This window comes from Sinocyclocheilus grahami, unplaced genomic scaffold, assembly GCF_001515645.1.
Source record: "Sinocyclocheilus grahami isolate Dianchi unplaced genomic scaffold, SAMN03320097.WGS_v1.1 scaffold90.1, whole genome shotgun sequence".
Classification (NCBI taxonomy): Eukaryota; Metazoa; Chordata; class Actinopteri; order Cypriniformes; family Cyprinidae; genus Sinocyclocheilus; species Sinocyclocheilus grahami.
Genome location: NW_015505269.1, coordinates 1,522,282 through 1,535,841, shown reverse-complemented (window position 1 = coordinate 1,535,841; position 13,560 = coordinate 1,522,282). Strand labels below are relative to the sequence as shown.

Here is a 13,560-nt window from a genome sequence, read left to right as displayed (position 1 = left end):
TATAATATTTGTTCTTAAACCTTTGATCTTCTGCACATACCCTCTGTTCCTCATAAGAGTCTTTCAGACGGATATAGTTAGTCAACGCCCTCATCGCGATTGGCAGTTTGCCAATTTTCTTCAGCTCAATGGGTCTCTTGTGGGCTCCAATGATGAGTGGGTTCATCCACCAATATGTTGCCTTGGAGAGGAGGTTGACGAAGGGCTGGAGAAATCGCACGCCCAAGTCCTGCAAGTCTTCAGGGGGCTTGACCCTCTGCGGGTTCGCAAAGAACACGTACTTCTGCGGGTAAGAGAAAAATAAAAGATACAGGTCATATGGTTTGTTAGTAGAATGTAATTACCCTACTGAACAAACTAGCACGTTGTGTTTTGGATGTTGGATTTTGATTTTGTGTTCACTTTAACTACTTAAACAGCCTAACTACCTTGGACAACCAGAAAGAATATTGGTCAAGCAGTTTTGATGGTGAAAATCATGGCTATATGTCTATCAGCTAATCCAGCATCAAAACCAGCACAAACCAACCTGAACCAGAATGGAAATCTCTGGCAGTTCAAGCTGTTTTTTTCACCAGGTTAGTGACATGTTAGTATTGTAAAACTGTCTACAATTAATGGATAAAAATTTGCCATAAAATAAAAATATTACATTAGTGGTTCAAATTAGAGGCATATAGAAAAAAATAGTAAAATAAAAAATAATGAGGAAAAAAAAAACTTTTGCCACATGACCCTAGTTCAACTCACCCTGACTCTGATAACGTTGATCTCGACAGCCATGAGCAGGCCGTACAGCACCACTAGCAAAGCTGTGATACAGAAACGGAGATATTGCACCCCCAAGCTCGCCTCTGCAAACTTCCATAACTTTATCATCTTGGTGATGAAAGCCAGAATCCAATAAATAAATAAGGCTGTGAAAGAATATTTCTGAGGTTAGTTCTCTTTCTCATACAGAATTACAAGGACAGAAGCTAACTAAAATATAAATCAACCATTACATGTTGCCAAGCAACACCCAGACTTAAAGTGTTTTATTTAAATTAGAGGACTGATACTAACTGTTATATAATGTAGGAGATGAAACAGCAACACTCAAAGTACATTCTATTATTAACAGCCAGCATCACATTTGCATAATGAAATGGACATTGACTTACCCAGCAGCAGTTTGGGGAAATTGGCGGTTTCTATATTGTGATAATATACGACTGATGTTGTGGCCGCTATGAAGCCCATCAGCGCTGGCAAGAAGAGGTGCAAGTGATTGGACTCCATCTGCCTACAATGATCCATTCAAACACAAAGACATAAACATAAATGCATAACGGTCATAAACACTCAAATATTTCAAATGTGTGTTGAAACCCACGTATTGGAGACGATTCCCTCGGCGATCTCGCACACATGCACAAACAGCAGTGTGAAGGTAAGGATCCAGCGCAGGTTGTGGCCAGGAAAGTGCAGCCAGGTGTTATGATGGATCTGCACCTTTGAGCTCTGGCTACCCCAGCCTGAGCACGAACACACACATATGTGTAATTATATTATTCCCTTGCGGTGTCTAATATAATATACAGTTAACATTTACTTTGTTAATCAGCATCCTGTATCTGTCCCCGCCTGTCTCGATTTTTCATTGTTTTCCTTTCTTTGGCTAATAGTGTAGTAATTCTGTTATGGGAAACATTTTTTCATTATGAGACTGAATGAGGGATGGCACTGACACCATTGTGGCGTCAGAGAAAATGATTTTTTGAGAAGGATTTGAGTAAAGGCTCTTTGGGGAGCCAATACAGATAATGAATTGGCCCATTTAGTTCTGATACAGTGTTTAGGCCCCTCAGCTTTTGAAGGCATGATGTATGCCATAAACCAAACATGATGTATGCCATAAACCATTTAAGAACTGCCTTCCTTGAAAATTGGCTACATGTCACAGAAAGTTGAATTGGAATGACAAGAGCTAGAATTTACTGAGCTTTAATCCAAAGAAATTCACATATCACACAACAGGCATTCAATTTAAGGGTTCCACTTTGTAAGCTTTATGTTGTGTGGCTCCAAATAAATAAATGTATTCATTAATAATATAAGATGAATTAAAATACAAAAAATAAAACAAGAATTCTCGATATTTAAAATAATGAATTATGAAAAATTACAGTGAATATTGATTTTTTTTTTCTCATTCCATTTTTATTCTACTTCCTTATATTTAAATTATAATGAAGAATTATAATGATCTGCTTTTTTAGCATGGTAAATAAAATAAAATAAAAAATATAATAAAATAAAAATCTATTATATCATTAAAGACATAAAATAAAATAAATAAAATCTATCATATAATAAAAGGCATAAAATAAAATAATAAAATTTATCGTATCATCAAATAAAACAAAACACTAGGATTCTTAATTAAAAGTAGTGCTGTCAAACGATTAATCGCGATTAATCGCATACAAAATAAGTTTTTGTTTACATAATATATGTGTGTTCAGTGTATATTTATTATGTATATATAAAGACACACACATACAGTATATATTGAAAATATTTATATCTATATTATATATATATAATATAAATTATATGAATTATAAATATAGATATAATAATTTAATTAATTCATTATTATAATTAATTAATTAAATTATTATATCTATATTTATAATTCATATAATTTATATTACATATAAATATATTTAATACATAAATATAACACATTTTTCTGAAATATATACATGCGTGTGTGTATTTATATATACATAATAAATAAACACAGTGCACATACATATATTATGTAAATGAAAACTTTTATTTTGTATGTGATTAATCGCGATTAATCGTTTCACAGCACTAATTAAAAGGCAATCCGTATTAAATTCTAAATGGAACACAACCCTGTAACCAACTGCAGAATGTGAATGGTTGTTTAAGAGGGAAGAAAGATAAGGGCATTCATACCAATAAACAGGATGGGGAAGGTGATGAAGAGAAGAAATACATGAGGGACGAGGTTGAGGGCGTCCACGAAGCAGCCATTGTCCAGGACTCCTTTGTCCACACTGTAGGCATTACTACCTCTGTCGCTCCCACAGAAAGACAAGGCCATGTCACCTGACTGGGCTAAAGAAAAATGCATGTATGTTAGATTTGTATATATAGCATTCCGTACAGATAACTGTAATCTAAAAAATTATGTATTTAATGAAAAATCAAGTCTTCATTTACACTTAAACTGACTTAGACTTTCAGTCTGCAGCTTTGAGCCCAAACTGACAGCACTGAAAGCAGTATTCCTGTAATCATTATTGACTATGAGGTCCGACAAAGTGTTTGACTACATTGATCCTCTGCTGACAATCAGTGTAAGAGCAAGATTAACAAACCCTCTCTAGGGACACTGCCTGTACCTCTCAGCCAATTCATTTACCAGCAAAGTTTAATTTCTCATACAGGATAGCTGCATTATACAACATCACAACAGACAGTAATGTTTGCTTGGGCAGAATATACTCTGGTATTGAAGCTTGCATGCTGTGTCTCCTCAGGTGACCCATCAAAGTGTGTGTTTTACAGTGTTTTGAACATTATAAAATGTATAAATTACATTATAACAGTAATGATTAAAATATAATGTAAATATAATTATTTTTGACAAATATTTAAATTACATGGAGATTTCTGTATTATGGTTGTACCCATGGATATTTTTGTATAACTATTATTATGGTAATCTGGTGAATTCGTTTTTATTTTAATATTTTCTGGTTTCATTTTAATTTTAGTTAAAGCTTTAGTAATTTTGTTGTGTTTTTGGAATTTGTATCAGTTTTTTTCAAAATGTCTACATAGTTATTTAATTAATTTTTATTTCAGTTTTAGTTATTTTAGTACATCAAGATGAAACTAAATGAAAATGAGAGATGTTGCTTTAGCAACTAGCTGAAATAAAATAAGTTTTTATATATATTTTATTGCATTTCAAGTAACAAAAATTGTTTGATGGATTTAGTTTTAGTTAACTATAATAGCCCTGGTCATATCATCTTGATATCACATAAAATAATTACTATATGGACAGACAATAAGTTTTGCATTTACATTTATGCATTTTGCAAAACTTGCAAAAACCTATGAAAAGTAAAGAAAGGTTTTTAGTTAGAAATGCTAATATTAACAGCATATATGGCTGTGAAAGCCTATTAATATTGAATAATTTATTCCGCAAGCAAAGTGTCCGATAAAAAGGACTACCAGTAAAGTAAATAATGTTTGGCTGGTCACGTGATCACAACATGTCGGCCCTCATGAGGCAACCCTCCATGTAAAACAAAACAGCTTATATTAGGCTACTGATATGACTGGAGTCTTCATGTCATAATTTATTCAATTTACTTAGTGCAACTTTAAGATACTGCAGGACTTAAAAATCATGAATGGTCTTATTAATATTATTAACAAAAAATGTGCTACAGAAACCAAAGAATAAATAGCTGTTTATTGGTTGATGTGAAATGAAGTGAATTACCAAGTAAAGCCCATGACAAGTGCATTAAATAGACTACAGTACAATAGTCTTCTCATTCATACTCAATACTATTGTGTAAAACACTGCTGTTCATGATTAGTATTATTATAGGATACCACCCACTCTGACAGCTATAGACAGCTAAATCCCTCCACATGCTCACTGACAGCCAGACGTTGTCTTTCTTCAACTTATGAGCGTTGTATAGCATGAATAGTAAATATAATAGTAAAACCCACAGTGACAGTCATAGATAATTATTAAATAAGAACTTACCAAAATAATTGCTCTGCTTTAGTAGCTTTTCATGCCCGTCGCTGGTGTTAGTGAGAGTAATTCACAGGGAATATTATTTTTAGCTGCAGTGTATCAGCTGCTCATGGTCTCTCTCTCTCTCTAGCTCTTGGATCGTATTTCCAAACTTGAACAGGAATGTTGGCATGAACGTACGGACCCTCCTGAGAAAATAGAGATCGACTGTGACACTGTGGCTGTGTCTCATAATCTTGTGAGCTGCCTGCCTACACAGCATTTTTGGCCATCATGGGTGTGTGTGATGCCCAAACAAGCAGTCTAGGTAAAGAAATGAGAAAACACAGAGTTGAATAGGATAGCAATGTTTCAATTAGTAATTGACCGAAAAGTTAAGAAAAATTATGCTATAATATAAATAATAAAAAAGACGTACACAAATTTAATTAAATTGACAAATACTCTTTTTCTTTTTTAAATGTTCAGTATTTACCTAAAATTCAAATGATTCTGTGTAGATTTCATAAAGCAATTTATTTTATATATCAGTAATATAAATTATATTTAACAGAATTATATTCTCTTTTTTTTTACATTTTAAAAATGTAAAAAAAGTCATTATTTATTTATTTATTACCATTCTGCATAATTTCTGAAAAAAATATTCAGAAATTATTAAGCGAGTTCAACATAATGTTCATAAACAGTTTACAAGCACACCCTGGCTAAGCGCACCCTTTGCTCATCCAGTTTCCGGCAATGGTAACATTTACCATTTCTGTTTTCCCAGCATGCACTGAGGCATGAACGATTATGGCAGCATTTTTACTAGTTTCCCAGTTTGGTTTACATTTTTGTTCTTAATTTTGTCATCATGTTTTGTAGATTATTGTCTTGTGGATGTCAAGATGTGTTTATTGCTCTATTAAAATAATTTGTTAGTTGATTGTTACCCTTATCATGTTTAGTACATGAGGTTTTGAGATCTGTGTGGCACTTCTAAATATAAATACATTTATTTTATTTTAATATTATTATTTTATTTTATTTTAATATACATTTATTACTTCTAAATATATATATATTTTTTGCCATAGGACTGTTATTGGTGAGTGTTTAAGCGTGTCTTTTGCTCTCCATTTAGATTATTAAAAAAAGTGAGAGATACATAATAATGAACAGTCACAACATAAACAATTGGAACTATTACCATATACTGTAACTCTTTAAGATTATAGGCTACATCTTAATATTTCTAGAGTCACTTAATCTAAAGGTATTTGTCACAATTACAAAATTGTTATTGTTGAAATGACTCGATTTTAAGGAGCTTACTTGATGCTATTTGAACAGTTGCATTTCATTTTGCTTATGATTTGTTATCAATGTTACTCGTAAATACTGTATTTACAGTCAACTGTAATAGGTACACCAACTCACATGGTTGTTGCTTCTGTAAAACAATCTTACCTGACAAAGAAAAACAATGAACCCTTGATTTAACCTAGTTCTGGTCACTTATCTCTACATGAGCACACTGAACCATGTCTTTCACCTTATGACACTACAACCGCGCATAAATATAATTAAATGCACCATAATAATATCAACACGTTCAAAGCAGGCCATTGTAAATCAGATAAGGCAGTGAGTGAACGTCATTCAGAATCAACCTTTGGGATTTTAATGAATTAATTTAAGATGTAATGTGCCAAGACTGTGGACACACTCACCTAGATGTCTCCGGTTGTAGGTTTTGTCATCGATACTTGCAGTAAATACGCTGCGACATCAGCGGTTAGACAGTGAACGCGATGGTGTTGTATCTCCTTGTCCTTGCGTTACTGAAGAAAGCGCGCGTCACTGCTTCAGCGTAGCGTTGCTATGGCGTCAGATATAAAGGAGGGATGCCCGTGCACGAGCGCGGCTGCTCCTGATGTAGGTCACATCAAGAATAACTGGATCAAACTGAAGATTCAATGAGGTGCATAAAATTACTCACTAAAATAAAGAGGATTTACTAGCGGCTGGATAGATAAAAGAGAGAGAGAATGTGGGATGTGTTGTACATTACGCCGCATAAAGAACTGGAAGTCACGCATAACGATTTCATTCAGCAGGGGCTGTGTAAATTTCGCATGTGGGCAATAGGCACAAGATTCAGTTTTTTTGTTAAATGTGAGCCAAAATCATCACAATTAAAAGAACCAAAGACTTAAACTACTTCAGTCTGTGTGCATTGAATTTATTTAATACACGAGTTTCACAATTTGAGTTGAATTACTGAAATAAATTAACTTTTCCATGACATTCTAATTTATTGAGATGCACCTGTATGTCTGTCTCTCTATCTATCTATCTATCTATCTATCTATCTATCCATCTATCTATCTCTGTTCGTCTATCTATCTATCTGTTTATCTATGTCTGTCTCTCTATCTATCTATCTATCTATCTATCTATCTATCCATCTATCTATCTCTGTTCGTCTATCTATCTATCTGTTTAAAAGAGTGAAAAATTTAAGGGGGTCTGAATACTTTCCGTACCCACTGTATCTATCTATCATTCTGTCTGTCTGTTCTGTCTGTAAATCTCTCCATTAATATATTTTTTAAACATCCATCCATCAAAAATCAAATAGCAACCTTAAATTATGCTTCTACTATCCCATCAATAAGGCTAAGAGGCCCATTATTAATACCCAACCAGAAATGGTGTGCTAATTAAACAAAAAAAACAGACATGCAAAGTAGCACATATTTTACAAATGTCATCCACACAGATGTATAAACACATTTGTTGGTAATTACAAGATTGATCACAATAGTTGTTTTAATCTGTTACTTCTTTGTTTTATAAGTGTTTAGCAATGCAAAATCAAAATCTTGGTCAATATAGGGAAACCCTGGTTGGCATGTGCAAAATGTCAAAGATCTTCAAAGCCACTGATTGACTGATGCTGGGACTTCATGGGAAGCAGCACTTTCACTCCAGAGGGACGGAGCTCAAAGGTCACAGATGGTTTGGAGGCTGAAGTGTGATGAGAACTGCTGCAGGGAGCGTGTGTGTGTGTGTGTGTGACTGAGGGAAGTAAGGGTGTGTGCGAGGTTGAGGAAGCGCTTGGGTTGAATGGGGATTATGGGAATGTATTTGTCTGTGTGTGAGTGTGTGTGTGCAAACAGTCACATCCCCTGTGTTTCCCTAGAGACCAGAAGGGGGCAGCCCCGACCCAGCCTCTCCCCCATTAACCACAGGAAGTAGTACAGGAAGCAGCCCATGTGTGAGCCATCAAAGGCCCTGTGGTGACACCCAGAGCCTGGGACGAGGTGCTGTGGCTGGGGACAGAGGGATGCACTTGAATTTAAAGGATTCTAGAGGCCAGGGGGTCAAACACAACCTCTTTGAGAAAGTTTCAGTTTCCCATAACTAAGCTGAGAATCAGCGGTTTCCACACGTATGCATGTGGTGTGCGTCATCAAATGACACTAGAGTAATTAAGATTATCCAATCCTGTTTTGTTATTTCTCTTTTCCCTTTGGATCTGTGACTATTTCACAGTAATCAAAGAATTAGGCAAACCATTTAGCAATTATATGCCATCCATGTTTTGTGTTGTAAGAGTGAGTAGTAGATCTTCTATTACAATTGTACTGTACTGACATGTATTTTATAACTCTGCTGAAAAAATTCAGGAACATTGAAGTTAAACTGGTCTATACTAGTCAAAATGGCTCATTAGCTAGTGCATGCCAGTAGACCATCTTGGATCATTCATGAAACTGATGGAAATTGCTTGCTTGAATCAGCTAAAGACCAGATAATAACCAGCTAATGACTTGCTTAGACTAGATAATGACAAGCTCGAACCAGTTAATGAACGGCTTGAACCAGCTAATGATCAACATGAACCAGCTACTGACCTGCAAAGACCAGATAATAACCACTTCGGACAGACTGAGGAAAAGCTTTAACCAGCTCAAACTAACTAACAACTAACTCAAACCAGCTCGGACAAGCTAATGACCAGCTTAAACCTGGTTAGGCCAGCTATAATGACCAACTTGAACAGCTATTGACAAGCTTGAACCAGTTTATGGCCAGCCTGAGCCAGCTAATGACCAGATCAAACCAGCCATGGACCAGTCTGAACAAAGTAAGGACCAGCATAGATTGAACCATCTAATGACCAGCTCAAATCATCTAATTACCAGGTTGAGGCAGGTAATGACCAGGTTGGACCGGCTAATGAGCTTAAACCAACTAATGACCAACTCAAATCAGCTTGAACCAGCTCAGTCATTCTTGAGACGTGCGACAAAACAGGTCCAGCAAGGGTAACTGCTATTAGCTTTAAAAAATAAAAATATTAAAAAATTTAAATGTCATGAGGGATTAATAATAGAATGTATTTAACACAATTATTACCTTCAATTTTATTTTCTCATTATTATACCAAATCTGTGTTTCTTAATGTCCTCTCACTACGTCTAAAACAGTGTGTCCACAGAGAAGGGTTCAATCATTCATATGCAATAAAATGCATAAAAATGTTTTTTTTTTAATGATGAAAAAGAGCTTGTTTTATCAAAAGCAACACTTAATAATATCTATTTCCTGTGTCACAGCCATGATATGTCAACACCATCTTCCAATTTCTGAGGAAATTATTTGAAATATTTAGATCATTTTATTCTCCTGAAGCAGGTTCCATTAGCATCTAGCATCAACAGAAAACTTGACATGAACTCCATTGGCTTTGTGAAAGAAATGCCAAATTTGTCAACCCCATCAGATGTCACCACCATAAGATTTTGTGTTCCAGTGATATATCAAAATACTTAAATGTGACTCTTAAATAAAAGCTTTATAAACAATAACATACTCACTGTTTGTTGTTTGTTTTAATACAGTAATTGACTGATTCAATGTATTTGATAGTTAAAATTATTACAAATTCAGGTTTTCGTCACCACTGTCAGATGTGTTAACTGAAGTTGAATATTTTGATAATATTTCATTATGATATTTTATATTTGTTGTGGAATTGTTGGTCACATGTGAAAGTGTAATCTGTCTGCTAACACGAGAATGTGTTTTGAAATGTTAAAAACATCTTGAATGCTGTTAAAGATAAAGTTGAAATTATATTACACAGTCCAAGGTAAAAAGGCACATTTTGTTAAAAAATAGAAAAGTTGGGAGGTTGTATCAAAGCATAGCTCAGTAGCTTAGTACACATAAGATACATAAATATAGTTTCAATTGTCTGAGGTTTTATTTTTTCAATTTTGCACCCTGTTTTGTCACACTTCTCAAGAATGACTGAGCTAATGACCTGGTAAGACTAGCTAAAGCTTCAACAGCTAATGGCATGAACAAGTTTATGGCCAGCCTGAACCAGTTAATGACCAGCTCGGAAAAGTACCAGCATAGATTGAAACAGCTAATGACTAGCTTGACCCAGCTATATTATCAGCTTGAACCAGTAAATACCAACTCAAACCATATAATTACCAGGTTGAGGCAGCTAATGACCAGGTTGGACCGGCTAATTGTAAGTTTTATACAACTAATATTGCTAATCACTAATAACTTTCTTGAACTATCTAATGATGAGTTTAAACCAGCTAGAAACCATGTTCCAAGCTACCTGCTTAAAATGCATTTTACAACAAACATTGGTTACACTTTACTTGAAGGGGTGTGCATAAGACTGACATGACACCTTCATAATCATGACATGACACCTACATAATCATGGCATGACACATGTCATGAATATAAAGGTTTTTTATGCATGTTTATGACAACTGTCATTAAGTGTCATTCGCTCAGTTATGTAATTTTTTATGCAAAGATGACATCGTTTGAGATGTCTTTGTTATGGGCTGTGGTTAGGGGTAAGGGTAGGGGTAGGGTTAGGTCAAATAATGTCATATTTGCATTAAAAATGACATAACTGAGCGAATGACACTTAATGACAGTAGTCATAAACATGCATACAACCTCCTTCATATTCATGACATGTGTCATGTCATGATTATGAAGGTGTCATGTCAGTCTTATGCACACCCCTTCAAGTAAAGTGTTACCCAAACATTTTATGAATTTGTTTCTAAAAGAGAAGCTTAGCTGGAGGCGAAGATTCATAACCACAGTGCTAATGTTAATTCCAAGAAAATGCTGGAACACTGGGAGACCTTTATGACAGGTCATCCACGGTAGGAAATTAAGTTTTAATATTTTAAGTCTTCAGTAAACAAACAGAAAATTATGACGTCTTTCCCTGTGTTATAATCCCTGAGTTGTTTGTGAAATTAAAGACAGAAAAACGAGGCTTAACTTCAGATCTCATGTAGCACTTAAGTTAGCCCAGTGTTGTCACTTGGCTCATAATGCTGGGTTCATTGAGGTGGTTAGCAAAGGACAGGAAGTCTTTTACACGCCTCAAGCATCATGGGGATTTATAAAGTCAATAATCATCATAAATACAGGGAGACAGATGACGGGGGAAGCTGAGAAATTAACAAGTGAAAGAGTGGAAACATGAAACTCTATTAAATAAACAATCTCTCTCCCTCACTCTCTGTCTCTCTGTGTAAACTGTCACGGTATAACCGTAAGGTGCTTTCACATAAACAGCCCTATACAATAAACAGACCCAGACTGCAATATTACAGTTCAAACCACGATTAAACACTTGCACTCGCATCCTTGCTAACACTGATCTTACTTTCCTCTACTGTGTACATGTTAGCATGGGTGCTAAATGATAGCATTTTCATCAAATAGCACCTTTTGGACATTGTAAATTTGTTTCATGTGATAAATGTGTGCACTTCAGAACATGTGAGACAGCACAACAGAAAAAGGGAGGGGAAGAAAGAGAGAAAGATAAAGGCAGTATCTAGAAAATACTACTTTGTATCTAGATGCTAGATAGGCTACTTGAAACCAGCCCCTTATTCACCCAAGGGAACCAAGTTAGCCTAAATTCTAGCAGCTTAAGTGCTTCATATGGGACACCTATATGTTTTGGCTTGCTATTAGGCTTGAGAACAGGCAGTATTTAGTTAAGTGGCTTGGATTGGGAAAGTAGCTTATTGTTTGTAAGATTTCTGTTTAAAGTCTTACAGAATGACATTAATGGTTATGGGTCTCTGTTGTACTTTGATTAGCATTGGTGACATTTTGTCAAATGACAACATGCTGTCACCTAGTGGTTTGACATTCAAAGTACACTTAATTTGCAAACAATTCATCTCATGTTAACAACGGTTTTATTAAATGTTCTTTACTATACATGTTATTAAATATAAATATATTATACTAGATTAGTCATATTTTCAGTTCTCATTTTAGTTTTATTTTATGTTTTAGTCATTTTATGTGTATTTTTTAAATTTATAAATATTTCTATAGCTTTAATTACTTTTTATTTCATTTTCAGTTTTAGTCATTTTAGTAGGCTACCTCAACTATATTTTTATTATTTCAATTAGTTTTCAAAGCAACATTCCTGAAGTTTTTTTTAGATTAAGTTTTTTAATATTTCTATTTGATTTGATTTGATTTTTGACTTTTATTTATTTAAGCATTATTTCAATTACTGAAAACGATTTTTAAGTAATCGAATAACTTAAAAGATGATTTTCTGATTTTAGTTTTGCAACCCTAATTCTAAAGCCTTATTGAAAAGCCTTGACACCCAAGCTCTGCTTTAGAGTAACGGTTAAACCAAGGTCGCTTTTAATTATACTAGTAATGATGAGACAAAAAGTGAGTTTCCAAAAGTGCAATTATTTGCTCACATTTCCTCACAAAAACCAATGTTCTTGTTAGCTGGTTATTCAGTGTTCCATAGCCAATCCAATTTGTTATCCTGGGGACAGTAGCACAACCCCATTATGAAAAAATCTGTTATTTCCAACTTCTGAAGGTTATCTGAAAGAGCGTTCCCCCAATTACAATTTCAGAAGTTCCTATTGCATTTTCTGCTCTGTGAAGCCTATTATTTGATACCAACCAGCCGTAAAACCACAGAAATGAATGGATCTGATGTAATCACATACTGATGTAATAGATTATAGAATCAGGTTTTAATCATTACAAAAAACAAAGAGCTTCCTGTTATGTGTGTGTGTGTGTGTGTGTGTGTTTGTATGCAACACTCCAGGCAATTAATCAATCAAAGCGGGATTATTGAAAGCCAAGAATGGATGTGGCTCTTGAAAGAACTTCAAAGTAATTATTTAAATAATATTGTCCTTTGAGCATGTTGAGAACATTTACATTGTTTGCATTGGGAATAATCTGGGAATCTGATCAACCACTTTGGACGCTCTGGCATAGTGTCTTCCTTCAAAGAGTGGCTCTCAGTCTTCATTAGTGGCTTCATTAGCTTTCTCACATCTCTGATCACTTGTAATCAGGTTGATGATGAGAACTGGGTATTTCACGGCTCAAGTTGCCAGCCGAAAGAATTAAGGATTGTCTTCCCTTTATTTTTAATAAAAATATCTAAGTAAGAGACATAAGCTTCCTAAGATGAGTAGTTTACAAAAAGATTTGTTTTAACCAAATGGCAATTTTTTTTTTATATTTCATGGGCCAAGGCTACAGTTTGATCATAAAAAAATTCAAAAATATATACTAATTAAAATATGGTAAAATGCAAAAGTAATTTTGACAGTTTTTGTAATATTTTAATAAATATTATTACAAATATTATTTTCTTATTTTAATCATTCAAACCTCACTAAATT

At 34.4% G+C, this 13,560-nt stretch overlaps 1 protein-coding gene and 1 long non-coding RNA gene across 2 annotated transcripts in view; one reads left to right on the top strand and one right to left on the bottom strand.

Annotated features, from left to right (window-relative positions):
• abcc9 (ATP-binding cassette, sub-family C (CFTR/MRP), member 9) overlaps positions 1-6,596 on the bottom strand; it is a 42,997-nt gene extending 36,401 nt beyond the window's left edge. The window contains exons 1-7 of the mRNA XM_016274821.1: positions 6,526-6,596; positions 4,817-4,998; positions 2,974-3,135; positions 1,376-1,517; positions 1,164-1,285; positions 751-917; positions 41-283 (exon numbers count right to left, since the gene is read on the bottom strand). Of these exons, the coding sequence (XP_016130307.1) occupies positions 41-283; positions 751-917; positions 1,164-1,285; positions 1,376-1,517; positions 2,974-3,121 (822 nt within the window). The 5' untranslated portion in view covers positions 3,122-3,135; positions 4,817-4,998; positions 6,526-6,596. The remainder of the gene's footprint in view (positions 1-40; positions 284-750; positions 918-1,163; positions 1,286-1,375; positions 1,518-2,973; positions 3,136-4,816; positions 4,999-6,525) is intronic.
• LOC107587159 (uncharacterized) lies at positions 209-6,603 on the top strand. The gene is made up of 4 exons (XR_001609439.1): positions 209-289; positions 420-578; positions 4,941-5,117; positions 6,530-6,603. It is a non-coding gene; the product is annotated as an uncharacterized lncRNA (long non-coding RNA).
• The last annotated feature ends 6,957 nt before the right edge of the window (positions 6,604-13,560 follow it).